The sequence below is a fragment of the Lynx canadensis genome, chromosome D3, assembly GCF_007474595.2.
Source record: "Lynx canadensis isolate LIC74 chromosome D3, mLynCan4.pri.v2, whole genome shotgun sequence".
NCBI classification, from domain to species: domain Eukaryota; kingdom Metazoa; phylum Chordata; class Mammalia; order Carnivora; family Felidae; genus Lynx; species Lynx canadensis.
Window position 1 is genome coordinate 72,166,250 of NC_044314.2, and position 27,801 is coordinate 72,194,050.

Genomic DNA, 27,801 nt, shown 5'->3' on the forward strand with positions numbered 1-27,801 from the left:
GGCAGGGCCGCTGGCGCGGCTGGACGGGCGGCGCTTGCAGAATCTCGGGGACGGTTGCTGAGGGGGACTGGGATCCCGGTCGCGGCGCCTTCCGCCTGACCGTTCCTAGTCTATCTGTCGGATCCCGAGTGACCTAACCTGAGCCCGCGCCGGACGGGTGGGCCGGACTGAGAGGTGGGTGTGCAGGCCTCTGGGCGGCACCAGGACCCTCGACGGGTCCTGGGGGTGGAACCCGGATATCTGAACTAGGGTTCTGGGACTCCCAGACGTGGAAGCTCCCACCCATCCACGGGGGCTCTAAGCCATGAGATAAGGTTCTAGACTGCGGGAAAGGATATCACGGACCTCCAGGAGGCTCCACAACCCCCAGGGACCCTAGACTATGGGGGCACACGCCTTGGGGAAGGTCCCACATTACTCTGAGGCTTCTCTCAATCCCCGGAGACCCCAGACTATTTGTATGACAGGGAGCCCTGTCCCGCAGCAGCGGCAGTCCCTAAGGACTTCCTGGGCGTCCTAGATTATGCATTAGCGACCCCTGCCCTTCAGTAGACATGGGGGAATTCAGTGTCCATGGAACCTAAGTCTGGTGATTGCTGAGTGACACCCTTGGGATTACCCCAAAGTAGGTAGATAAGAGGCAAGGACCCCCCCCCCCAGATGAAAGATGGGTGGTTGACACCCACCCACGCCTAAGGGGATGGGACAAGCAAGCAGCGACTTGAACTGGGGGTCTGAAGAACCCCAACTGTATGAATTAGGAGCCCCCCTCAGACCCCTTTACCGGATGGGGTGACTCGACAAGTGACTGTTCTGGGGAGGGGGAAGGCATGACTGAGAGATGAATCATTGGGGGGGGGGGTGGCAATCCTGGGGCCATTTCAGTCACCATACATTAAGCACCTATGGTGTGTCAGGTTGTGGGCCCTCAAATTCCATAGACATGAGGGCTGCAGGAAGAAGGAAGGAGCTGCACTAGGAGGTTGGGCCAGGATTTAGGGGGCCATTTTGATGCAATGATGGAGCAAAAAAAGCCCCTAGGGGCACTTTGGAAGGGGGCTTCAGAAGCCAGAAGTGGCCAAGATTTTGATTAAATCCGTTCCTGCTCTTTGGGTCTTTGGAATCCTACCTTCCCCTTGTGACAAATCCCCGCCCTCTCCAATCCTCAGTTTGCCTATCCAGAGGCTGGACGTGTCAGGTTCTGTAGGCCATTCTAGCTGGGGAATTCAATTCTAAGTGTGTAAATTGGCAGGAGGAGCCGGTTGCCTGGACACCTGGCTTCATGAGGTCTGGGCAACTGGCATCAGGGGGAGGGCAGGAAGGGGAGGAGAAAAGAGGAGTGTGTATAGAGGGCTGCCCTCAAGAACTGGAAGACAGGAGGTTACCTCCGATGGATTAAATCACCTGGGGTAAGGAGGGCAAGTGGCAGCAAGGATTTGGATATGGGCTCAGCCCACAGAGACTGAGCTTTTGGTCCGAGTGGGGGCTGGGCAGGCCCTGGGGATGGGTGGGTGGGGCAGGAAATGAGTCTGGCAGGCACCCCCTGGTGGTGAGCACGGCTGTGGTGGACCTTCTCAATCCTCTAAACTCTCTGATGCTTAAGACAGGGTGAGGGCCCAGTTTAGGCCACACAGCAGGCTGGCATTGAGTTCGCTGTGCTGGAACCAGGGACTCCCACACTTGGTTTAAGTTTTTCAACATACCACCCTAGGGCAGAGAGCAACCCCCAGCCAGCAGCCACAGGTAGCAAGAATGGGACACCAACAGATTATCATGGGTTAGAGAAACTGAGGCACAGGGCCCAAGTGCCTATGGTTTCTAGAGGTCCCAGCAGGCCTGATTCATGTCTGTCCCCTGCAGATTCCTTGAGCTGGTGTCAGGTGCCACAGGCACCAGGGATCTCACCAGGAGGGGACGGACAGAGCTAGGAGCCATCGTGATGGCAGATGAGGCCTTAGCTGGGCTGGACGAAGGAGCCCTGCGGAAGCTGGTAAGTGGCCCGATCATCCCTGCTGTGATAACAGGCAAGCCAGGTCAGAGGCAGGGCCTGTCCAGGCTACCTCTCAGCTGACAAGAGGAGGGGAGGGAGGAGGGGGGAGGATGAGGGCTCAGGGGAACAGGGCTAAACCTGTTATGCATGGCTGATGCAGAGGACCCAGTAGCATGTGCCTGTCTGTGCCAGGTGCTGAGGCCTGGTCCCTCCCAGTCCCCCTACTGCTACCACCTGTTTAAACAGTAACTGCTGAGGACTCGCCCATGTGTAACCACAGGTGTGGGGAGGCTAGATTTTCTCTCCCAAGCAACAGCCTGGGCAGTGTCCACCCCTGGAGGCTGGCCCAATGATAATAGTAGCAGCAATGATTAAAAATGCCAGGGCACAGTAGGGGTCAGGCTGGGTGCTAGACCATCTCACAGAATGGTCACAGCAGCTCCAAAAGCCAAGAGGGCACTGTGGCTCAGGTGAAATAACCTCCCTTAGGGCACCCTGCTAGGAAGATAGAGTGCCAGGATCCAAACAAACCCCAAAGAGGGCCATGGGGGACCATATCTTGGGTAAGTCAAGGTCAGAAGAGCCCATAAAAAGAGACAGGCTTTGGGGGCCCTTATAAGCTCTGTCACTTCTAGTCTGTCATTTTTTTCTGAGCCTCAGTTTCTTTACCTGTAAAATGGGAGCTGGAGATGTGTGCAAACATATATGTAGGTCCTAGAGTTGGCATGGGGATGGAATGAGGCATGGGCCCAGATCTTAGGGTGGAAGAAGGATGGGCCCACTCTTTCCTCACTTTCTTGACGCCCTATCTAACCATAGCCTCCCCCTTCCCCCATTGCCATGCACAGAAAGGCTTTAGGGCAACAAAAGAGGGCAGACATGTACCCACTATCAAAGGCAGGGAGCTGCAGCACTGGAGGGGCCAGAGCTCTGCGCCCACCCTCCCAGCTCCGCCCTTGACCCTTGTGAGGGTGGACAGTGGAGGGGGAGTGGGATTAAAGATTTACCTTTCCTAAGAGAAGGCAAGTGACCTACCCACCCCCATACCATTCTTCCGGACGCAGGGGTCACTCGGCAGTGTCCAGTGCTGCCATAACCTACCCAAGGCAGTCAGACCAGCACCTTAGACTCTCTGGGTGTCTGCCATCACCACAGCCAGCTGTGTGCTGGATTGGTTTCCCAGGGGTTCCCACCACGTCAGCTCGACCTCCCCCCTCAGGTCAGGAAGTCAGATGGGGGTAAGTAGACGCAGAGCGTTCCAGAAAGAAAGCCAGGTCCCCGCGCATCTCCATCTCTAGGGGTCCACTCTGAGGCTCAGGGTTCTCCAGTCGCCATTCCCTAACCCCATGCAGAGTTTGGGTGCTGGGTTTTCAGAGAAGCCAGAGCGGTAGCTGTAATCGGCCCAGCCCCGCCCCCTCCCTGGGAAAGGACTAAACCACTCGCTGCCCCTCGTCTAGGGGCGGCAAAACCGCCCAAAGTCTTTCGCACCCCCAGACCGGTTCCTCCACGGCCGGCGCCCCGCCATTACTTCGCCCGGGCATTGCCGAGGGTCCCGCCCAGAGCTCCGGCCTGGCTCCCGCCGGCCTCGTGGCAAGAACGGCGGCGTCCCAAGCCGGGCCCCTCCCCGCGGGATCGGGCCTTATAAGGGAAAGCTGGCCGGCGCCCCAGCTTCGGGCCGATTGGGGACCCGGGCAGCCGCTTCCGGCCTACGCTCCCGCACATTCCTGTGGACGAGGCGGGGGTGCCTGCGCGGGATGGGGGCACTTGGGGACAGGCACGCCGCGTGCCCCTCCGCCACATACCGGACGCCCTCCTCCTCAGTCCCGGGTTCAAGTTCAGGCTCCGACGCTCCCTAGCTGGGTGACCTAGGGAAGCTGCTTAAGTTCTGTGAACTCCGATTTCTTCTCCACAACGAGAGACATTAAAGCAGGCGGTGGCGGGGGGCTTCCTGTCTGGCTCCCGACTGGGCGCCTAGTGCTGGGCTCCCCGGGAGAGGCGTGGGCCGTGCCCTGCCTGGGAGGGCGGGCGGTTCCGGAGCCTTCGGACCTTCAGCGCCCCCTGGCGAGGCCTCGCTCCACTGCCGGCCCGTCCCCCATGGGACTGAGCGAATGCCTGGAAAGTCTCCTGTATTGTGCTAGTGAGGAGACTGAGGCCCAGGGAGAGCCAGAGCGGGTCAGACCCCACCCCCCACTCCCAAACGGCGAGGGCAGAAAGGCCCGGAGACCCCCCCCCCCCCCCGCCCCCCAGGAGGAGGAAGTGCCCTCTTTCCTCCCGGGAGAATTTCACTGGGCAGTTTCAGAAACCGCCCTATCCCCTTCCCCTTCCCTCTGGTGGACAATGGCGCTTTGTACTTCCTTCCCTCCCTCCCACAGCCCCCTCCACACACAACGGTGGGGCCCGAGAGGGTAGGGAATATAGGATGCACAGCAGGGTTACTGTGGGCAGGCCTTTGCTTTCAGGCCCAAAGAGGAAAGGTCATGCTGGGGAATGATCAGTGGAATGAGGTTGTCCTTCCCCCAGCCCCATCCCACCCACTTGGGGAGAGTATCAGACAGGGACCAGGGACTTCTACTTTCCAGATGGGGATAGTGAGGCTCCTAGGGATTACAGAGGTAGCCAAGTTTCCACATCAGGCTGTTTTCAGAGATAAGAACCCAGTCTCTGGAACCCAGGGCATTGGGAAGGGGTACCCAGGAGACAAAGGGCTAGTCATTTTATCTCTTAGCCTCTTTACCCTCTGTCTGTCTCTGTCTCTACCCTCTGGTCTATCTCTAGTCTAGACTAGAGAGGGTTCCTAACATAGTATGCCAAGGTGCTTGAGGTACCCACCATGGCAGACACACCCCAGCAACAGAGCTATCTTCAGCCCAAGGCAGACTCTGGAGTCCGAGAAACCTGGGTTCAAATCCTGGCTCGGGTCATTTGGCCTTTAGCAAATGACTTCTCCCCACTGAGCCACAGTTTCTTCATCTGTCAAATGGGAGTAATAAGGTACCTAGGATTTCTGTGAGATTAGGACAAACTGCGGACTCAGCGCAGGACCTGTTAGATAGGTTCTCAATGTTACTGATATCTCGTATCTTGTACTCTTTTGCCCTTGCCTCTCTCTCCTTCTGAGTGGCTGGAACCAAGGAGGGGGTGATGTTTACTGCATGTACAGCTATGAAGGGGGGACCCCAAGTCACTGCCCCCATCCCCATCCACTGCCCTGAGGTGGGAGTCATTGTTCCATTTGGCAAATGAGAAAAACAAGACACAGAGAGGTTAAGGACATGCTCCTGACCACCCAGCCAGGACTGGACTGAAGCTGGAGCAAGCTGGGGGTTCTGGCCTGAGCCTCAGGGACCCTCCCATAGCTCTTCAGCAATGTGGAGCCTGAAGGAACCATGGAGGGATCTGTCCCCCGGGGCTCTCCCTACTCTTTTCAGACTGGGACAAGTGATGGCAGAGTTGGGCCAGCCCATGCACCCTGTTGTAACTTGGACCCCCACCTGGGAACAGGAAGGAATGATGGGGGAGGAGCTATAAAGAAAGGAAGTAGAGGATTCCTGGACCCTCCCCCTGAATGATTTGGGGAGTGGGGACAGAGGAAATCACTTTGCCTATACTTGCTCCTATTTGGCTCAGGCCCATACTGGGGATTTATCTCAGCCATTATCTTCCTGGGGTCCCTGTGCCAGTCCTCTCTCTCTTGAGATTGGGCTGGGGAGGTGGGTGGTAGCAGTGTAGGGGAGGCAACAGAATTGACTGACTCTGCCCAGAAAAGGTGCCCTTTCCTGAGAGTGGTTAAACCAACCATCTCCAATTTCCCAGGAATTAAGGGGCTAAGAAGCTGGTGGGAGCACCTGTCCCTCATTGCCCTCTCTAGGGCCCTGGGTAGACTCTAATGCAGCTCTATTATCTGAGGGACTGACCTTCCTACTCTGGGCCTTGGCCCCTTTGACAGTGGATAGCGCTGGGCCAGTACAGGCAGGAGAAAATAGCCCCCAGCCAAGCAATAAACTAGGACTCCTGAGCACCTGCCCTGCCTCAGTTTTCCCATCAGTCCAGTGTGGATGAGGCTGCCACCCCCAGCAAGACTGTAGTGCTTTGGGACTAGAACATGGGAGTCTTCCTTGCTCACAGGGTGGACTCCATCTGCCCTAATCACCCTTCCTTCCCCAGGGACACTGTTGGGGCCCTGTAGGGTAGCCTCCTTCTTCCTGCAATACTCCCTGGCCCTTGGGAATTTGATGAAGGACTCTGAGTGACAGGAGTTGAGTCTCAAGAAGGAGTGCCTGGCTTGGCACCTGGCACAGATGGCCAGTTGCTGGCTGCCCACTCTGTGAACCATAGTGCACAGTAGGCTGTCCAAGAGCTCTGGTTCCATAAGCCAGGTCTCCCTGAGACCCTGCGTGGGTGGGAGGGCAGGCTCGTGACAGACATGTGGCAGAGAGAGTGGAGACAGACCACTCATTGTGGCCCAGGCCAAGCTGTGGGCAGCTGGTGCCCGCCCTCCGCCCCTGGCAGCCAAAATGATTTGCCCCTCACCCCCGCCTGCCCCACAGTTGGAGGTCACAGCGGATCTGGCAGAGCGGCGGCGCATCCGCTCAGCCATCCGGGAGTTGCAGCGGCAGGAGCTGCAGCGTGAGGAGGAGGCCCTGGCATCCAAGCGCTTCCGTGCTGAGCGGCAGGACAACAAGGAGAACTGGCTGCAGTGAGTGGCCAGGGAGGGATGGTCATGCAGGTGGGAGGAGTATGTGCCAGGGCTCGGCTTGTGTTGTGCAGGCAGGCACGAGCACAGGTGTGTCCGCTGCCCATGTGGGTGTGCAAATGGCAGTATAGGCAGGCATATGGAATATACAGGGATGTTTATGGGCATGGACCACTCACCAGTCATGGAGTCCTGGACACACCCACGTAGATAACACGTCTGAGCCTGTGGTATTAGTGCTCACGTACATGGGCATGCATGTGCCAGCATGTAGCCAGAGGGTGTGCTTAGCTACCTACTCCTCTGTGTACCCTGTCCTGCCCCTACCCTCAGCCCACATCCTCCATGACTTGGCTATGGCAGTAGGAGTTATAGTCATGATGTCCCTGCAGCTCTCAGCAGCAGGAAGCGGAGCAGCAAGCTGCTCTGGCGCGGCTGGCAGGGCGGCTGGAGTCCATGAATGACGTGGAAGAGCTGACTGCACTGGTGAGGCCCAGGGCAGGGGATGTGGCAGGGCAGGGGAAGACCTGGACTCCACAGTCCAGCACCTGCGGCCTGTTTCTCACCCATAGCTGCGAGGTGCTGGTGAGTATGAGGAACGCAAGCTGATCCGAGCTGCCATCCGCCGCATAAGGGCCCAGGAGATTGAGGGTATGTGCCCTGCCCTGGCCCTACCCTGTGTACTGCTGCATGCCACCCACAGCACCTGCTGGCCACTCACCTGACATGTTTTCCTTCCCTTCCAGCTGCCACGTTGGCTGGGAGGTTGTGCAGCGGACGTCCCAACAGTGGCTCAAGAGAAGAGAGCAAGGGGCGGGCAGCACACAGGCTGGAACGGTGTGAGGTAAGGAATGTGAGCAAGGTGGGCGGGTAGCCCAGTGTCCTGTGCCCACAGATGCTAGCAGCACAGAGCACCTACTTGTCTTTGCTAGACTGGTACCTCATGGGGTGGGGAGGTGTTTGGGGGACACTATCTGCCTAGTCTCTTGGATAACCTCTGGCCACATGTCCCCCAATCCAGACTTTGTATCTTCCCCTCAAAGCCAGACTGTCTACACAGCTCCTGAGTGTGTCTCCCTTACCAACTTGCTGGCCTGCCTTCTTCCATAACTACATTTCACCCCACCATGGCCATCCAGCCTCCACTCAGTAGCCAGTGCAATCTCCCTGAAATGCAGATCTGAACCTGACCTCCCTAGCTTAAACCTAGCCTGAGGCTGTCCTTCTCCCTCCAGACAGCCCACATCCTTAGCTTGACTCTACATATCACACCCCAGCTGACTCTGTGGAGCACTGTTCTCCAGGAGTATGGGTGAGAGGTCGGGCCATGGAGGTTCCTTCAGTGGCCAGCAGAGGCCGCTGGTCCCAGTTCTTGAAGGACTCCCCCTCCCCGCCACCCCGCCCCAAGCTGCCCCCGCCACACACACACTCTGATTAACCAGGCCAGGATCAGGGGTCAGAGGCCTCTGCTCCAGGGATCTGTTAAGGTTGGGAGTCCCCAGGAGGTCTCCTGTCATCCCCAACCCCTGGCATAGTATCTAGTCCTCTTTGAACCACGCTTGACCAGGCAGTGCCAGGAGGTTAGGAAGTGAGTATCAGAGACCTCCCATGGTGTGCCAGTGCCCCTGCATGTGCAGGTGTGCCCACAGGAAGCTATGCCTAACCCCTCTGCTTTGCATGCCCTGCCCTGGGCACCTGCCAGCCTGGGGAGCCTTGACTGCATCCTGTGGGTCTCCCACAGGTGCCGGAGCGAGAGAAACAGAAGCAGCAGGCAGAGATCCCAGAGCCAACCCCAACCCCCCAGGGCACCAGCCGAGATGTGACCACAGTGACACTCCTGGTGCAGGCCCCACCTGGGGGCACACCCAGCTTACCTGCCTCACCCGTCAGTTCACCTACCACTGCTTCTCCTGAGCCTCCACTAGAGCCTTCTGAGGCCCGGTGTCCTGCTGCTGAGGCTGTGGGCAGCCCCGAGTCACCCTCCAGCCCACCCAGGGCCACCAGCCCTGAGCCCCAGGAGCTGCCAGCCACCCCCAGCACTGAGAGGCAGGTGGTCAACAAGGTGAGTCTGGATGAGGGACAGGGATGCCAAGCAGGTGAGCTCCTCAGTTTGGGAGTCAGGCCCTGCCCATGCTATGTCTCCCCTGCAGCTCCTGCCTGGCCCCACAGAGCCCCCAGCTGTCCAAGGCCCCACCAAAGGTCCCTCCGACACAAAGAGAGCAGGTGAGGGTCCCCATAGGGGTAGCTATAGGCCTCCCCTTCCCTGTCTGGAAAATGGGCTCTAATGCCTAGACAGCTTCAGCTTCCTCAAGAGGAAGCAGTCCCTAACACTCCTCCCACTGCCCTGAAGTGTCCCCACCCCCAGCCTGGCCCTCCCCAACCCCCATCCCATGGCCAGAGGCCTCCCTGCAGCCTTGAAAGGCAACGGGCCTCAGGCACATTCTTTTCCCCAATAAGGGAGTGCGCCCATCTCCCAGCTGAGGCCATGGGCAGTGCTGGACGGGGCGGGGGGGTGTCCTGTATCCCCATCAGCAGGAAGGATCTGGGCACCCTTCCTCCAGCCTAAGCCTAGCCCAAGCCCCCAGGAGTGTCCAAGTCATCCTAGGGTCAGTGCAGGAGGAGAAGGAGGAGCCTATAAGAGAGATACAGCTGAGTGGGGAGGCCAGGAGCTATGGGAGGTGCAACATGGGACGGGGAGGCTGGAATACAGGAAGGGGTTGGGAAGCTGAGGAGGTGTGGAGGAGAGACTTATGAGAGGCGGAACTTCCATATCCACTCTCCTCTGTCTTTCCCCACCTGGCCATCTCTCCAAACTGCCAGACCTGGCTGGACCCCGTCCCTGCCAACGCTCCCTGTCCATGCTCAGTCCCTGCCAGCCAGCCCAGAACCGAGGTACTACCTGTTCCCACTATTGCAGACTTGGGGCAGTCCCTGTCCCACCCAGTCACTGATAACCCTCCTGTCCCTTCTAGAGCCCACCACTCTTGCCAGTGGACCTTCCTCATTCCAGCGGGCTGGCTCCGTGCGGGATCGTGTGCGCAAGTTCACATCTGATTCTCCTATGGCTGCTGGGCTTCAGGAGGGTCCACCCCGGTTGGTCCTGGGTCCCTCGACCCCCACAAGACTCCTGGGCCCCTCCCACATCAGCACTACTCCTGCCTCCTCTTCCAACAGCTCCTCCTCACGGGGCTCCAGCGACACCTCCTCCCGACTCAGCAAGGAGCCACGAGGAACAGCCAGGCCCCTGGCCCAGCTTCAGAGCTGCCCCCGGGAGGAGGGCCCCGGGAGGCGGGGCTTGGCTGCCAGGCCCCTTGAAAACGGAGCAGGGGGGCCCGTGGCCCGCTCAGAGGAGCCCAGTGCCCTGCTTCCTGTGCCTATCGGCACTGCCGAGCCAGGGGCCAGTATGAAGACCACATTCACCATCGAGATCAAGGATGGCCGTGGCCAGGCATCCACAGGCCGAGTGCTGCTGCCCACAGGCAACCAGAGGGCAGGTAGGCCTCCCCCCTGTCTCCCCACTGCTGGGGATGAGCATTTGCAGACAGCTCTGCATATAGAACGAGTGCTGTGGTCAGGCTTCAGGGTGTCTCCAAAGGATGTGCTGGGAGCAAGGGGCCCCATTAACCTTGGCTGGCATTGCCCTCACCCCAGCTGATCTAACAGTGGCCCTTCTCCTCCTCCAGAACTGACACTGGGACTACGGGCGCCTCCTACCCTCCTTAGCACCAGCAGTGGGGGCAAGAGCACCATCACCCATATCAGCAGCCCTGGGACCCTGGCGCGCCTGGGTAGCGTCACTCACGTCACCAGCTTCAGCCATGCCTCCCCTGATAGCCGGGGAGGCTGCGGCATTAAGGTGAGCCCATTCTTACCCCACCAGCGTCACCATCCATCAATCTTATATAAACTGCTTCAGGATGTAGGGCTAGCAGGATTCCTCTGCTTCATTCCTCCCCCACTGAACACATGGGGAAACTGAGGCCCAGAGAGAGAAGGTGGCAACCTATAGTCCAGAACCAGTTGGTGGCAGAGCTAAAGGCAGACCCTAGTGTACCAAGCCACTAGGTGTGTCAGAAGCTTACTCTGTACTGGCCTCAAGCTTCTCACATGCTGATCTCTGGTCTTTAGTCCAAAATAGGTTGGTTGATTCCTAATGAACAGATGGGAAAATTCAAGCTCAGAGAGGATGGTGAGGACTTGCCCTCTCTTCTGATGGCCCCAGTGCCCCTGCTCCTACTCCATACTGGAGCTCAGCCCCAAGAAGCAAAGCTGCTGATCTGCTCATCCAAGATCAGCCTAGCCTGTTAGGAGATTGGAGATTAGTGATTACCATCTGCGTCAACATCTCTGGGGGAGGGGGGGTTGAACAGAAACATTGATGGGGGGACAGGCAGGGGGTGCCAGTCAGGTGAGGCAGCAGCCTAACAGGTGCCACGGGAACTGAATACGCCGCATCCCTCCATTATTCATTCCTGAGCCTGGGATCAGCTGGCTGGAAGCTCAGCTGGGGAAGGGATCCCCAGTGGGCCGCCTGACTGTCCAGGTAATGTCCTCTGTGCTGCACCAGGGACTGAATGGGACTTTGGTTGAGGTGAGATGGCTAGAGCCAGCTTTGGGCCTTCTCAGGCGTAACAGGGAGAGGGTGGGGGGAAGAAAGCACCCTTACCCCACAGAGCAGGACTTAACTGCTCTCTGCCAAGAGAGTGAGGGGATGGTAGCTGAGGCCCTTGGGGTGGGTGGGAGGTGAAACAGTGAGCCCTGCATGTGATACCACTAACGCATCTCAATTTCCCCATCTAGAATCAAGGGAAAGCAGAAAAGTACCTAAAATGTGCTCAAAGTCTGTGGTTGTATCCAAGCACCACAGACAGGCCAGAGGATATTTATCTCAGGGACGAGATGCTTGTTATAGCAGATTGCTCAAAGTCCCGCCTCTCTGTGCCTCCATTTCCTCCATTTGTTCAAGGATTTCTAAAACAGCATGGCATGAAGGCAAAGGAGTGCAGGCTCTTGGAGTCTGGCAGACTGGATCCTCACAGCTAATGCAAATGGTAGCCCAGGCAGGCCCATTTATTGCTTCCTGCCTCAGTTTCCCCATCTGTGGGGCATGGGGCCCTGGCCTAGGTAATTCTTCAGAACCTGTGCAGCTTTGCTGTGTTGCCAGTCTGTGATCTCTGCACGGCCAGCACCAGGCCTGGCCGTCTGCCTGCTTGGACAGGCCACCCCTCCCCCACAACCCCCTCCACAAGGAGCCCAGAATAGGTTTCTATTTGGGCCACAGCCCCAGCTGGCGGGTGGCAGGCTGGGAGGCTGGGAGGCCAGCAGGGGCGGAGCAGGCCCACTGCCCTTGCCTTCGCCCTCAGGCCAGCTGCAAAGACTCTGACACTGCCAGCCAGAGGCAACTGTCCCTACCACTGTCCCCATCGTCATCCCACCACAGAGCCCCTGCCATCACCATGCCGGGGGTACCAGGGCCCGGGTCTGAGCTGGCTGCAGCCCTTGAGGAACGATTGCACTTGGCGTTGGAAGAGCTGCGGGCAGTGGCTGAGGCAGGGCGGGCGGCAGTGACCCAGGCAGCTGAGGCAGCTGCCTCGGCCATGGAGCCAGTGGCTCGGGCAGCTGAAGAGCTGCGGGTGGAGACAGCAGCACTGAGCCGGCGGCTGGATGCACTGGGCAGGCAGGTGGAGGTGCTGAGCCTGCGCCTGGGGGTCCCACTTGTGCCTGACCTTGAGCCTGAGCTGGAGCCCAGTGAGCTGCTCCTGGCTGCTGCCGACCCCGAGGCCCTCTTCCAGGCGGCTGAGGATGCCGGGACCCCTGTGGCCCACCCGCCTGCCTTCAGCACCCGCCGCCGCTCCTCTGCTGGCCCTGCCCGCAGCAGCAGTCTCGTAAGTCCCTATGGGCTGGGGGGACAGGGGTGGTTTTGAGCAGGTTCTGCCCCTGCTGACTGACCTTTGGTGTGCCACTACCTTCTCTGAGCCTCAGTTTACATATCTGCAGAGGGGACTGGAGTGCTAGTGCTCTAACACTCAGGCAAGAGAGTGCCAGGCTCCTGGCCCTGAGGCATGCATGGCGGCTGCCCTAGCAGCCCCTGGCCAGGGCCCAGTCCCCACCCCCACCCCTACTATGCCCCAGTCAGGCTGAGTCTCCCTAGAGCAGCTGCCACCTCAGCTCTCCTTACCCTTACAGCAGACTGAGAGGCCCTGCCAGGAGGAGAGGGGCTGTGATAGTTGGGCTGGGGGCTTGTCTGCAAGTGCTTAGAAGATGTCCTGGGAGGGGTAGGGTGCTAGGTTGGGGCCATAGGCCCTTTAGAGGGTAGTTCCCAGTATGGAGCAGGGAGCAGGAGCAAGCTTCAGAGAGGACTTGGCTCTGGGCAGTCCCAGTCAGACACCTGGTCAGGAGCCCAAGGGCCCTGGTCCAGCCCCTTTGGGGTGTGTGTGTGTGTGTGTGTGTGTGTGTGTGTGTGTGTGGCATGTGCTGCCTGGGCACTGGCCCAGGAGGGCTCAGGCCTTGGGAACTTCCAGGACAGAGCACAGCCTGCTTGGGAGGAGGCTGGGAATGAAGCAGCAGAAAGAACTCAGGTTTAGGAGATAAGCTCAGCTCAGACCCCAGGCTACATCACACTTCTAGGACTGTGGGCAAGTCATGCAGCTACCCTGAGCCTCAGTTTTCCCTTGTGTTAAATAGGGACAGTAAAATCCCTAGTGCTTATACAATGCTTACTACCAAATGAAAATCACCGTTATTGACGCTGTTAATTATATTAACGCAATTCCACGTACACGGGAAGCCCTACAACAAGGCTGTCAGTGCCTCTTCTCTGAGTCTGACACCAGACGACCATCTTTGCACAGGCAGTCTGACTGGTTAGTAGTTATTTCCAAGGCTGTGCCAGCAGACCCACGGCCCGGTCCCCTAACCATTGGCATGGGCATGGTTGGTTTTGTCCACACCCCTCCTTAAAGTCCATGCCCACTCCCCACCCTGCAGATGGAGCCAGAGCCGGCAGAGCCCCCGTCTGCAGAAGTGGAAGTGGCTAACGGTGCTGAGCAGACCCGGGTAGACAAAGCACCAGAGACGCGGAGTCCCCTGAACACTGAGGAGCTGATGGCCATCGAGGATGAAAGCATCCTGGACAAGATGGTATGGCCAGATCTGGTGGACTAGGGGTTGGCAGGGGGCAGGGACCAGCAGGCACCAGGTGGGTAATGACAGGGGTTCTATCTGCAGCTGGATCAGACTACAGACTTTGAGGAGCGGAAGCTCATCCGGGCTGCGCTACGTGAACTCCGACAAAAGAAGAGAGGTAGAGAGCCTGTTGCCCCACCCTAGATCCAGTTGCTCCATTCCCCAGCTGCTCCCTTTACTCTGGGGTCCATTCATGGACATGCTAGTTCAGTACCTGCCCTACCCAGCTTCTTCTCTAGACCCAAATGTTCCCTTGCCTCCTTCTCCCTGGATCCAGCTTCTCCCTTCCCTAGCCACATCTCTCCCCCTGACCACCCCAGTTATACTGTCCCCAACCAGCTTCTCTTCTCCTTCCCAGACCCAGGTACTCCCTCTCCTAGCTACTCCTTCTTGGATCCCATTGCTTCTCCACCTACTGCCAACTACTCCTTCCCTGAATCCAGATACTCCTCCCAGCAGCTGCTTTTCTCTCCTTGAGTTCCACTGATGACCACTGTAGCTTTGCCCCTACCCAGCTTCCCCTTCTCTGAGCCCAGCTACTTCCTCCCTGGACCCAGCTATTCATTTGCTTGGATTCTAGATTTATTTCCTTCTCTAGATACTCTGAATCTAACTGCTTCCTCCAGGCCCCATTGATGGCCACCTGGCTCCTATGCCTGCCTACCTACTTCTTTAGGCCCAGTCACCCCTTTTGCCAGCTTCTCTCTCAACTACTCTTTCCCCGGATTGAATTACTTCTCAGGTACCTCCAATTACTCCTTCCTTGGATCTAGATATTTCTTCTTCTAGCTGCTCTTCTCCCACCTAAGACTCATTTAAAGACCCACTCAGCTACTAGCCTCACTCAGCTTCTCCCTCCTTGAATTCTGCTACTTCCTCGCTGGATCTGCATATTCACTCTGGAAGCTACTCATTCCCATAGAAATTCCCTTCTTGGATCCAAATACTCCCCCTTTGAGTTCAGCTCTTCCATATTCCTTTGTTTCTGCCTGAGTCCATTGCCACACACCACCTCTCCCCCACCCCCTGCCAAGTTATAGCTATCCCCTTACCCTCAGCTACTCCTAGAGAGGGTCCTTGTCCCCTGTGTCTTCAATATTTCTAACGAGTTGCCCCCCCCCACACCCCATCTTGTGTGCCCATGCATATGTGCTCTGTGGGTGATGGGTGGCCCTTCTGGGCATGCATGGGGCATCCCCCACCCAGACCAGCGGGACAAGGAACGGGAACGGCGGCTACAAGAGGCACGGGCCCGGCCAGGGGAGGGCCGTGGCAACACAGCTACTGAGACCACCACGAGGCACAGCCAGCGGGCAGCCGATGGCTCAGCTGTCAGCACTGTCACCAAGACTGAGCGGCTCGTCCACTCCAGTAAGAGGCCAAGCAAGGCTCAGGGCTCCAGGTGGGAATATATCCACCCCACTGGCCCCATGGCTCATATTCTTCCTCTCATCCCCTGCCCCTCCAGATGATGGCACACGGACGGCCCGCACCACCACGGTGGAGTCGAGTTTTGTGAGGCGCTCGGAGAGTAAGGCCGCCTGGTGTCGCCCTGTGCCTGACTGCCTGCCCACCTCCTCAGACTCATCCTCAAGCTCTCTCTCCGTACCTTCATCTGTGTGTCTCTCTGTCCAGCAGTCACTTTCTCTTCTCTGCCTGAGGCTACCACCATCCCCCCCACAATAGCCCGCTGCCCCATCTCCTGATGTCCAGGCCCAAGCCCTCACCCTGCTCCTCTTCCCCTTTATTGCAGATGGTGGTGGCCGTACTATGGTGCAAACCAAGACTTTCTCCTCTTCATCATCCAAGAAGATGGGCAGGTGAGCATAGGTACCCATCCCTAGACCACAGAGGAGTCAGTGCCACATGGGACCTCACTATATACCCATTCTGCAGAGGGGTAGACCAAGGTGCTTTAAGGTGATAAGCATACAGCCAGGGAGAGTCAGAGTAGGAGTCAGACCACTCCTGCTCCCCTTATGATCTCACCTATTCCTCAGCCACACCACTGAGGAGGCCAGAGATTTGCTCAGGGTCTCACAGCTCTTAGTGGCAGTGATAGCATTGAGCCCTTAGAGAGGCCTGCCTGCCAATGAGCTGCCTGGTGGCACTGCCACTTCTCAGTGTCTGCAGACCACATCCCATGTCACAGAGCACCTTTGCACTTTAGCCCCATGAGGGAGGAGTACACCTCTATCATACAGAGTGTATCAAGGCTGTTAGGAGCAGAATTCATACTGGAAACCACAAGCGTCCAAGAACTCTGACTCAGAAAGGCCTGTGTTCGTGCACTGCCCCCCATGCCCTCTGAAACCTGAGGCCAGGGGCCTGTTTCCTCATCTTTAGTGGAAATAAGGGTCCCTCCCTCCTTGTGAAATTTAAAATGGCACATAGGAAAGGCTCAATAGACATAAGATGATGATGATGATGATGATGATGATGATGATGATGATTATGCTGGTAGGTATTATTAGTTGCTAGTGCCCAGAATCTGAACTCATCTGTAACTTGATCATGCAGTGAGCCTTCTCAGAGAATTGCCCCCAGGGCCAAGTCTGTTGAAGGAAAAGAGTGGCTCCCACCTTCTTCACCTTTGAGCCTCAGTCTACCCTGTAAAATAGACGTGATAAGGACGACTTCCTTGCGGGCCGGCTTGTGGGTTGTGGATATACCACAGAGTGTAGAGTCTGGAGCACGACAAGTCCCTTCCCTTGGCAATTGGGGGTTGAGGCTCAGGAGCGGCCTAACAGTCGCCTCCTTATCCCCCCCAGTATCTTCGACCGCGAGGATGAGGCCAGCCCACGGCCCGGCAGCCTGGCCGCACTCGAGAAACGCCAAGCAGAGAAAAAGAAAGAGCTGATGAAGGCGCAGAGCCTCCCCAAGACCTCAGCCTCCCAGGCGCGCAAGGCCATGATTGAGAAGCTGGAGAAGGAAGGCGCCTCTGGGTGAGCGACAGTGGGCGGGGCGGGGCGGGGCCTAATTAGTGCATGGGGCGGGGCCAGAAACGGGAAAGCGCTGTGGGAGCAGAGCTGGGAGGAGCCTGAAGGACAGGGAAGGCGGGGCCTGGAACCCACTGGGTTGGCCACCAAGGCAGCACGCCTTGTGACCTGCCTGACCTGCCTGACGTGCCCCTGCAGCAGCCCTGGTGGACCCCGTGCAGCCGTGCAGCGTTCCACCAGCTTTGGGGTCCCCAATGCCAACAGCATCAAGCAGATGTTGCTGGACTGGTGCCGAGCAAAGACACGTGGTTATGAGGTGAGCTCTACAAGGCCAGGCAGCCCGGCTTCTTTCTCCTACCCGCAACCCCCACCCTGCAGCTCCGCACCTCCCTCTTGGCAGAACTCCTCACCCCCTGTGCTTTTCATAGTCCCCATACCTGGCAGGGACGATGGAAGCCCTCTTTTGGGATGAGGAAACAGGCTCAAAGGAAGACACACAACATATCCTAGATCCAAGAATAAGTGATTAAGTGGGAGGGCCTAATGAGGGCCCAGTTCAGAGCCAGACCTCACCCTCCGAGTCCCCCCTCATTGCTCTTGGGGGTAGGGGTGGAGGTGAGGGGGCTTGGTAAATTTCTGTAAGTAAGGAAAGGAGTGAAGGAGACATAACCATGGTCTTAGCTGGGTGGTGCTGGGCCTCCTGGTTGCTCTGTGACTGTAAGTAGTAGACAAGGGAGTTGACAAACTTAATTAAAGGATGCTCATGTTCCCACTGCCCATCCCCTGTGCAGCCTTGGGCAAGCTATAGGGCCTCTCTGACCCCAGTTGCCCTATGCCTGGAATGCCAAATGCTGGGGGCAGAGAACTCATAGGGAAGCTGACCAGTCCTCCCACCACCCATACGTAGCACGTGGACATCCAGAACTTCTCCTCAAGTTGGAGTGATGGGATGGCCTTCTGTGCCCTGGTGCACAACTTCTTCCCTGAGGCATTCGACTATGGGCAGCTCAGCCCACAGAACCGGCGTCAGAACTTTGAGGTGGCCTTCTCATCTGCTGAGTAAGTGTGGGCCCCAGTCCTGCTGGTGTCAGCTGGGCATCTGGGACTGGGCATCTGGGCCAGGCCCAGCTGCCCCAAGGCCCCTTGAAGCTGGCCAGCTGCACTGTCAGACAGCGGCTGAGACCCCCTTCCCCAGAAAGCCCCTGTCCTCTCCACCCTGCCCACCTGCTGCTGAGTGTGCCAGGTGCCCGCCGGAACGAAGGAGCCACCGGCCCGCCTACCAGCCCCGGCCAAGGCCCACCAGGTGGCCCTGTCCATATCCCCTCCATCCTCCCTCTGCCCCTTACTCCCTCTCTCTCTCCCTTTCTCTGTCCTGCTCTCCTCCCACTATCACCAGAGCTTCCTGCTCCCACGGGATCCCGGCTGGAGATTCCAAAAGGAGGCTCCTGGCCTGGGCACCGTGCCCGTCCAGCCTATATAGGTGTTGCCAAAGGCTTATATAGGACATTAGCAAGCCCTCCACTTTGGAATCGTTGCCCCGTCTGCTCACCTCACCCTCAGCACCCTCCATCTGTCTTTCCTTCTCTCCTTTTCTCTTTCTGGTTCCCCCAGATTTCTTCCTCTTCCTCCTCCCCCACCTCCTTTCACGCCTCCCTCACCTCCCCTCCCTGGGGCACAGCCCTCCTCTCCAACCTCAGTGCCAACGCCATTGCCCCCCACCCCATTCCCGCTTTCCCCAAGAGTTCTCTGCACCTGTGACTGGTCTGGCCCCCCACCCCTGTCTGCATTGCACACCATTAGTGATGGGTAGTGAGCGGCACGTCCACAATGGGAAAGAGGCATGCGGGGGGGGGGCCGGCAGACTGCAGCACTGAGAACGTAACTGAACTCTTGTCTCTGTGTGTATGTGTATGTGTGTGTCTCTGTGTTCTCCCCTTTCTCTTCTCTGCCTCTTCCCCCTCTCCTCTCCTGGGCCCTGCCTCCCTGCCCCTTCCCGGCCCCCTACCCTCCCCAGGACCCATGCGGACTGCCCGCAGCTCCTGGACACAGAGGACATGGTGCGGCTTCGAGAGCCTGACTGGAAGTGCGTGTACACGTACATCCAGGAGTTCTACCGCTGTCTGGTCCAGAAGGGGCTGGTAAAAACCAAAAAGTCCTAACCCCTGCTCAGGGGCCCCACGGTGAGAAACGCCTCCTCGCCTACCTGCACTGTATGCTGGAATCTGCTCAGAGGGGCCCAGAGAGAGACTGGGAGGTGGGTGGGAGAAGCAAGGGGACCCCGAGAAGAGCCAGAAGGAGCCAGACATGGCCCTGTCTTCTGGTAGTTCAGGGCCTAGCAGGCAAGACCATTCTTTTAATGGGGCAGTGATGACCCACATGAGCAGGACTGAGATGGAGGAAGCCCAGGAAGGAACCCCAGAGGAGGTACCTGACCCAGCCTACAGGTCCAGGACAGCTATCTGAAAAAAGTGCAAACCAAGCTAGGATCTGAATAACAAGTTCAGGCTAGAGGAGGGAGAGGGAGTCCCAGGCAGCAGGGTGAGTCTATGTACAGGGCTGGGGGTGAGAGAGATGGAGAGTGTAGCATACATACTCAGGAAGGGAAGGAAGTTTAGGCTGGGTTTGAAGGGGAGAAGAGAAGGAAGTTTAGTCTGCATATGAAGGGCAGAAGGGAAGGAAGTTTAGTCTGGGCTTGAAGAGAAGGGGCCACAGGAGTTTGAACTTCCTCCTAAAGACAGGAGTCGTAAAAGATTTCCAAACAGAGAAGGGGTCTGGTTAGCATTCTAGAACAATGTCTGGATGAGGGATGGGGGTGGTGAAGGAATGTGCTAGATAGCTGGAGCAACTTAGAAGTAGGAGAGGCTGACTGATGGATTCAGTTTGGGGGTAGGGGGAGAAGGAGGCTCAAGAAAGCCTACTAGGCCTCAGGTTTGGGCACTGGGGAATTGGTGGTGCCACACTCCTTGGAGAGCTCAAGAGCAGGGCCAGTATAACAGGAAGATGTTTCTGGTTAGGGTTCTGGGTCTTCAAATCAGCTATGACATTTTCTCTCTAGTTACCTTACCTCATGGCTACAGTAGGAATTCAGGTCCTGAGCTAACTGTCCATTCCAGACAAGTTGCTCAGAGAAGGGAGAGAGTGGCTCAGAGTCTTGGAGGTTTTAGGTCAAGAGACTACTGGAAACTAGAACTCCATATTCCCCACTTAGAGGCTCTTTTCTCTACCCCATCACTTTTCCCACCCATTGTGCAGAGAGAAGAAAACTCAAAGACCCAGAGGGAGGGGATTCCCCAAATGAGTCAGGGACAGAGCTAGGGATGTACTCAGATGCCCCTCAGGGCCTGGAGCCATGTGGGGGGCAGCCCACATGTGTACACATCCACCCATAGATAAGCCGTGCAGGTGAGAGGAGGATGGGTTTGGTTTTGTCTCCAGGTCATATATGGACTTACAAGCTGCTGCCCAGCAGACTGGCCTGGAGGGAAAGGGGCCCAGCCCAACCCTGATCCAGTTGGAAAGTGTGACTCAGCTGTGCTGTTGCTCGAATTGCCCTCTGTTTGGCCTGTCACTGGGGCAGCTGAAGCCCTGAGCTGTGAGCCCCAGTGTAAACAATGGCTTTATAAGGTCTCCAGGGAAGACACCAGAGGTGGGAGGGAGCTCCACGCTGGGGAGCCCAGGATCCCTGAAGAGATAGCCACAGTTTGAAGAAACTGCACAGAGAGGCTGCCTTCTTCACCATAGTATAGCTGGGAAAATAAGTCCGGTCTGGGGCAGAGATGCCAAGGGCACATAGCACATCGGCAACAGAGTCAGAAACCCCCTCACTCATCTAAGTGCTCCCAAGGTCTCAAATGAGGCAGAGAACTTGTTGCTATAAAGATGGGAAAGTTGAGTCGCAGAACAGGGCAGGGCTTTATCTAGCACACACAGGTGATCAAGGGTACAGTGTGGACTGAAACAGAGGTCTTCTGCCTCCCAAGCTTCTTTATGAAGGAGTCTAGGTGAGCTAGGAGTAGGCTACAGTCCTACCATGGTCCCAGGTTTGACCTTGAAGGCACAAGATGGAAGGTAGTCCTGGGCCCATTGGTGTGTTACCGATAGGAGCTGTTCTTCCCTGTATGCTTTCCCTGCCAAAGGAAACTCAGTTAACGTGGACTTATGGGAGGGGGCAAGGCAGAAGAGGACTTGCTCTGGGAGAGGAGGGGAAATGGAGCCAGGGAGCAAACTCTAGCTTTAGAGCTCTGGGGCTGTCAGTTGCTTAGTAGCTGCAGTCCATTCACCCCAGAGTGGGGAGATGACTCTTCAGTAGGGAAGAGGGGCTCCAGACAGGTGTCAACACCCAGGGCTGGGGCACTTAAGTCCCAGGAGGCCCAGCCTTGTACCTACCAAGCTATGGGAACTGAAACAAATGAATTCTGCTCTGTGACTCAGTCTCCCTCTGTAAAGTATGGCTGGAACTCTGGAGGATGACAGATGGATGGTCCCACTCTTGAGCGTGTTGTAGGTGTCCTGTCTGTATTGCTTGGGACCCTCATCTGCTTCTCCTGCTCTACCCAAGGAGGGGGGTAAGGGTTAAAGAACTACACACACACACACACACACACACACACACTGTCTTCTATCTCCTGTAGCAGGATTGTCCCCTGGGGCAAGGACAGGGGTTCCCAGGCCTCTCTACAGGAGGTACCAGGCCAGGCATCTGAGAGATGCCCAGAGGGTCACTGGGGCGGGTCCTGGCTGCAGAGAAAGATGTGCCATTGGTAAGGCCCCTCTGGATTCAATGGCCCAACCCAGAGGCTTTTGCCAGCTGGAGTGTGCCATTGAGGGTATGCAGGAAGTGGCCCTCCAGAGAGAATATGGGTGAGGTCTGGAGTCAGGAACCTCCAGGGCTAGGGGTAGAGACCCGGACCCTGCCCGGAGTGGGATGGGGCATGGCTCTCCTCCCATCTCCACCCACACCTGCTAGGCCTAGCTCCCCATAGTGATGCTTCTAGGCTTGGGTCAGTGGGCCCTGGGGTTTCCTGTCTTCCCAGAAAGCTTTTATCCCTTCACTCAATCAAGAATCTGGAGTTTATGGAAGACCAACAGGCTGCAAGCAGTGAAAAGACCTCCGGATAGAGGGTAGCCACAGGAAATGGGGCCAGCACTGACAAGTACCCCCGTGCCCCCTTCCTGCAGGATGCTGGTGGACTGCGTGCCCCTGGTGGAGGTGGAGGACATGATGATCATGGGCAAGAAGCCCGACCCCAAGTGCGTCTTCACCTATGTGCAGTCGCTCTACAACCACCTGAGGCGCCACGAGCTGCGCCTGCGCGGCAAGAATGTCTAGCCTCCCTGCCGGCACGGCCAGCCTACGGCAAGATGACCCCACCATCCAGGCACCATCCCCTCCCTCTGCGCCTGCCCACTGCTGCCCTGTCTGTCGCGACACCTTGCCCCACATACACACGCTGCGTTTTGATAAATTATTGGTTTTCAACGACCCTGACTCCTCTCAGCCTGTCTTGGGGGTTGAATGGAGGGTAGCTTGGCAAGGTGTGCACACATCCCCACTCCAGCAGCCAAGTATTTGGGGATGCTGGGAGTCTTAGGGGGGCTCCTATTCCCCACCCTCCCGCAACAAAGAAGGAGTCGAGTCTCAGTTAAGGCTGAAGAGGATTTAATTGAGCTGGGGAGGGAAGAAAGGGGGGTTAGCAAGAACCCCCAACTCCATCTCTGCCGGCTCTGGGACGGGGCGTCGGCCCTCAGCGAGGGAGGTGTTCCCGGGACGCTGAGCGCTTCATTCTGTCCCCAGGGCTCAGGCGAGGGAGGGAGCGGGCCCGCATACCCGGACCTAAAGGTCAGCGCGGGCCGGAGCGCCTTCGTCGGGCCTGGCAGGCGCCCGCAGGTACTCTGGGGGAACAGGTTCGTCAGGCGCCGCCTTGCGGTAGAAGCCGAGCTCCTGCACAAGCTCATTAATCTCCTCGCGGGTCATTTCGCTGAGTGGGATTCGCTTGAAGTAGAAGAGGGAGGTGAGTGCACCTCGCCCGGCCCTTAGCCCCGCCCCCCATCTGGCTTCCAAGGCCTCACCTCCAGTTCTTCGTAGCGGTGGCCCAGCAGGACGAGCTCTGGGTCTGCCCCTGGGAGATGTTTCATTACCATGTTGTGACTGGAGTTGTTAAGGTGGGTTGTGGTGACCTGAGGCAGGTGGGGTCTCCCACCTACGAACAGAAAGTGAATAGCGCTGCTTCTTTAGCCCAGGTAGGGTAGGGATCCACATTTACATGTGAGGAAATTAGAGTTCAAAGAAGCAAAGGGCCCTCTTTTTCTGTGTCAGTGGCAACCATCACTAGTCAATTTCTCTTGCCTACCACCTAGAAATTCTCTGGCCAGTCACTATCAATCAATTCCACTTGTCAGATGAAAACCATTTGTCATCCCTATCTGTAAAGTTAAGTGGAAGGAGATTCTCCCAGATCCTCCTCCCCATTCTCCCTCCCCCAGAACGGAAAAAAGGATACTATAAAGGGATATCCTGGGTGACGAAGGCCTTCACCTGGGGAAGAACCAGAGCATCAGACCCCAACCACCTTCAAACACCAACAGGAAACTGAACCCTGCTAAGGTCACACGCCCTTGACTCCCATCCCAGGGAACTTCCCCCACCCAATCTTTAGGATGTTACCCTCCCCTCAAGTTCAGTGGTGACAGAGCTAGAGACCCCTTCCTTCAAACTTACCTCCTTCAGGCGATTCAGCTGTCATCCCCCACAGGTCTGGAGGGAGACAAAAAGGGATAGGTCAGAAGTCCTTCATGTCTGCCCCAACCACACCCTCCAGACCATTTTACCCTCGTCCCAGAGTTGGGTGGGGCTATGGATTACCCCTGGAACAGCAGCTCCCAAGGTATGGACATGGAGGTTCCTTATGGGCAAAAGGGGGAACTCTGTAAAGATGGGAAAACTGAGGCTTATGAACATCAGGAGAGAGAAGAGCAAGACCAGAGACCCAAAGGGCACTTACCAGCCTTGGGGCTGTTGCCTGCACACCTTACTGACTGTTGACTCACTCCCAATCAATGCCCAAAGGAAATGATTACTCTACTTCTTTCAGGCAGTAGAGACCGGGGCCTGGTCTTTGGCCCCTAAAGCCTCAGGGTGAAGGCAGACCGGAAGTAAACAGCTCAGAATTGCCCTGGGAGATCCCATTAGAGATACCTGCCATCTGGTCCCTATCTAACCCCATGAAGAACTGCCCCTCCATTTGGTTGCTTCCCCAACATGGGAGGGTGGGTGCTCTCCCCCAGCACTCCCAGAGGGAGAGTGCCACCTCCCAGCAGGAGTCCAGACCCCAGGAACACCCATTCTAGTCTTCCCTCCTCCTCCCCCTCCTTTTGTCAGACAGTAAACTAAGGCCCGTAGAGGATCTGTGATGATTCAAATCACACACAAAACAGGGGCTCTGACGGGTAATTTCCCCACAGAGGAGGATGAGGGACTACTGCTGAGTTAAGTGTTGGTAATGCAGTTGGCTTTTGCGTGGTGGGGCAAGCGCCCAGAGTCTTCCTTCCCTCAGGCAAGGGAGAGACAACCGGAACTGGGGTGGGGGAGGAATTCCAGTAAAAACTGGAATAATGGGAGGATGTAAAGTTGGGCTCCAGAGGGCAAGTTTAGAAGAGTCACAGGCCCGGAGTAGAGTTAGGGGACAGGGCCAGTGTGTCTGGGGACCCGCTGTCCGGCCGGCCGGATGGGAAACTGGGGAGGAGTTCGTATTTCCAGGCCGCAAGATCGCATGTCTGGGGGCTGCCACGGTGGGTGCTGGGGCGTCCTGAGGCTGGGGAGAGGGGAGGGATGGTTCTGGCCCTGAGGGGAAATTGGGAGTCGGGAGGGTCGTCGGGTCAAAATGAGCGGTGATTCCAAGGCTAAAAGGCCACAGGGTTGTGGTTAGTGGTCCCTGAGCTAGGGACCAGCGCACTTACCTCTACCCGGGCTCGGGCCAGGCCGTGCAAGCGGTTCCAGTCGGGCCGGAAGGTGGTGACGGCAGCCGCAAGAGCCGCAAGAAGCAGCAGCAGGGGCGGTGGAGGAAGCGGGAGGTGCATCGGAACCGGGCCGAAGATGATCCGCAAGAAGGAGGCGAACCGCTGGGCCCCTGCGCCACGTCTGGGTCCACCGGCTGGCCCCGCCCCCACTCAAGGCCCCACCCAGCTAGGGACCACGCCCCTAGCTGTCGGTCTCCTCCCCAGGGGCCTCTAGCTCTCTCCCAGCGAGGTTCGGGGTCTTCTCTGGTCCGAAATCTCCTCTGGCCCTCAGGCCTCTAATTTTCCAGCCCCAAGAGTGTCCACGCTCCCTCTGCCTGCCGAGAGCGTAGAAGCTACGGCAGGATGAGGCCAGACAATGCTCCCTTACGCCGGCAGGGGGCGCGGGAGGGATGCAGACAAGGGAGTTTCTGGGCCAACCACTCGACTCGAAGATGGGGGAAACTGAGGCTTGAGGAATTCTTGTTTGTGTCTTTTATTGCTTTGGATGAAATTCTGATCTAGGTTTCAAGCCCCTGGAGTACACATGATGGCGGACTGTGCAATGTTACGTACTTTGTAGGGGCTGGGAGGATAAAAGTGTTAATACACATAAAGCTCTTTAGAACAGTACCGGGAACATTGTTTGTTAGCTTTCATTATTTCATTTTTTTACCTCATAAAGGTCCTGTGCACTCTGTTTTGCAAGTTGAGAGACAGGCTTAGAAAAGTAGAGCGATGAGGTTGTGGATCTGGGATTTGAACCTGAAACATCCCTGTGCTCATCTCATCAAACCAAAGATGACTGGATAAGGACACCACCTCCCCTCTTTAAGCCTGAGGCAGACACAGCAAATTAATCACCGTGCTCTTTCTTGTTAAATCTAGACTGGGAATCAGAATCCTTCTCAACATCAAGCCAAAGCTGCATGATGACTTTCATAGACCCTTAGGCATTTCTGCCTTCCTGGCCCTTTTCGTCCATTAAAATAAATAAATAAATAAATATCCATTAAATATTGCATTTTACAACTGCTTTGATTTTAAAAAATGAATACAATCTTGACTGCATTAATTATGTTTTTTTCTTTTAATTTTAAAAGAAATGAAAATTAAAACATATTCATAACCTCTAAAAGTGTCATGGGCCTTAGACACTGAGCCTAATGGATGAAGTCAGGTTTCTTTGCTTATACCCTGCTATTTCACATTCATTGAATTGATTGTAAAGATATAATAATAATAGGATTAGAGTTGTTATTTAATACCCATTCTTTGTAAATACATTAGGGGCTGTAAATATAATTAGTTTTGTCCAGACTATTGACATGATAAGCTATGTCTAACACTCTATTTACTGCTGTGGAAATGTGAATTCATCCAAGTTTTCTGAGGGGCAATTTGACTCAACAAATCAAAACCCTAAAAGCATTTCTTCTATCCAGTCATTCCACTTGTCAGAATTTGGCCCAAAGTAATCATCAGAGAAGGGACTAATTGTTAGGTTATCAAAACATTGTTTACCCAGCTGTGGACTTCGGGGTCCATGCTCTGGCTCAAATTCTGGTGCCCAAGGCATGGGCAGTGGTGTCTGTGGGAGGAGCTGCTGAGTGTCGCTGGGCACTGGATTCCCTGTACCTTCCGGCTTTCGCGTTTTGAGGCATGGATTTATGGAACAAAAAGCAAAACTGGAGTTTCCCTGAGGACGAGAAAATTCCACCCATGGACTGCAGCAGCCCCTCCTGCCCAGAAGTTTCTAGACTACTGGCATGTCCTACAGATTTCAGGTGTGCCATACCCACCTCTACAGTTGTATAAGCCAGTTTTTTGCAATAAATCTCTTAATGTATGAAAAACAAACAAACAAACAAGCAAGGGAACCCAGCTGGTTTAGTCAGTAGAGCACGCAACTCTTGATCTTTGGGTCATGAGTTCGAGCCCCACATTGGCTGTGGAGCCTACTTAAAAATAAAATTAAAATATTAAAAATATATATTATTAAAAAAAAACACAAAACCACTGTTTATAATAGTGAAAAACTGGAGTCACAACCTAAGCATGTCACATCAAGGAATGAGTTAAATAAGTGATGCTACCTCCAAAGGATAGAAAATCACGCAGTTGTTTTAAATGATGCAGCATAGTGTTGAATGACATGGAGAATGTTCATAGTTATGGTATTAAAAAAATCAAGCTATAAAACAGCAATATCAGTTGGGAGTTGTGACGCTCTGGGCTGCAAGTCATTGAAACCCCAAGTTAAACTGACTTAAACAATAAATGAAATCTGTTGGCTCAAATAACAAAAAAATTTAATGGCAGGGAGGGCTTCAGGTGAGTTTTGATCCTGTTGATAAAGTCACCAAGACCTGATCTCTCTCCATTCTGCTTTCCATTCTGCTTTCATCCAACAGGACCACAGCCTTCTTTATTCATATCTAATTAAGGGAAGATGATATTTTTTGGTAAACTTCTCAGGAGAGAAAGCAAGCGTTCTTTCCCAATAGCCCTTAGCAAAAGTCTCCTTATATCACACTAGTCCATACATGATCCAATCATATGGCTAGGGGAATGGAAATTGCTCATTGGCTTAACCAGTTGAGACCCATTCCAGAAGCCTATCAAGGATATGAGCTCCAATGGATGTTGTAGCATCAACAGAGTAGCCAACCAATTTTATAAAACACACATATAAAGATACATATGCCTAGACCGAATAACAGAATTTAGAAGGAAACACCCCAAGAAGTCAAAATGGTCATCTCTTGGTAGATGAAATTACAGGGTGAATTTTTTCTCCTTTATACTTTTTCCCATATTTTCCATAATAAATATGTATTAGCTAAATATAAACAGTAAACATTGTTTACAAAAATAATGGGACAAATGCCATGGGTTCCCTCAACCTTACCCCATACCTCAGCAAGAGCCTCAGAGTGGCTGAAGCCAGTGGTCCCATGGAGCCTGTGGCTTTTCTGCTGACAGAGCCAAACCTCAGTGCC

The 27,801-nt window shown here is 55.8% G+C and overlaps 2 protein-coding genes across 8 annotated transcripts; one reads left to right on the top strand and one right to left on the bottom strand.

The window, feature by feature from the left end:
* The first annotated feature begins 22 nt into the window (after window positions 1-22).
* Window positions 23-22,290, top strand: SMTN (smoothelin). Of its 7 annotated transcripts, XM_030336507.2 has the most exons (21): window positions 24-174; window positions 1,861-1,990; window positions 6,538-6,686; window positions 7,076-7,169; window positions 7,256-7,334; window positions 7,430-7,527; window positions 8,425-8,745; window positions 8,834-8,906; window positions 9,504-9,575; window positions 9,656-10,177; window positions 10,367-10,539; window positions 13,671-13,823; window positions 13,911-13,986; window positions 15,075-15,239; window positions 15,337-15,399; window positions 15,622-15,688; window positions 16,640-16,813; window positions 17,006-17,123; window positions 17,715-17,866; window positions 18,822-18,987; window positions 21,986-22,290. In XM_030336507.2, the coding sequence occupies exons 2-20, from the start codon at window positions 1,940-1,942 to the stop codon at window positions 18,964-18,966; spliced, it is 2,745 nt and encodes a 914-aa protein (XP_030192367.1). In that variant the 5' UTR covers window positions 24-174; window positions 1,861-1,939; the 3' UTR covers window positions 18,967-18,987; window positions 21,986-22,290. The 7 variants fall into 7 exon arrangements, with proteins under 7 accessions (XP_030192366.1, XP_030192368.1, XP_035920218.1 ...); XM_030336506.1 differs by lacking the exon at window positions 18,822-18,987 and having other exon boundaries at window positions 23-174; XM_032595378.1 differs by lacking the exon at window positions 9,504-9,575.
* A 159-nt stretch (window positions 22,291-22,449) lies between these two features.
* On the bottom strand, window positions 22,450-25,128 carry SELENOM (selenoprotein M). The gene is made up of 5 exons (XM_030292235.1): window positions 24,764-25,128; window positions 23,526-23,561; window positions 23,308-23,342; window positions 22,877-22,955; window positions 22,450-22,799 (listed from the first exon to the last, which is right to left on the bottom strand). The coding sequence occupies exons 1-5, from the start codon at window positions 24,881-24,883 to the stop codon at window positions 22,641-22,643; spliced, it is 429 nt and encodes a 142-aa protein (XP_030148095.1). The 5' UTR covers window positions 24,884-25,128; the 3' UTR covers window positions 22,450-22,640.
* Window positions 25,129-27,801: the final 2,673 nt, after the last annotated feature.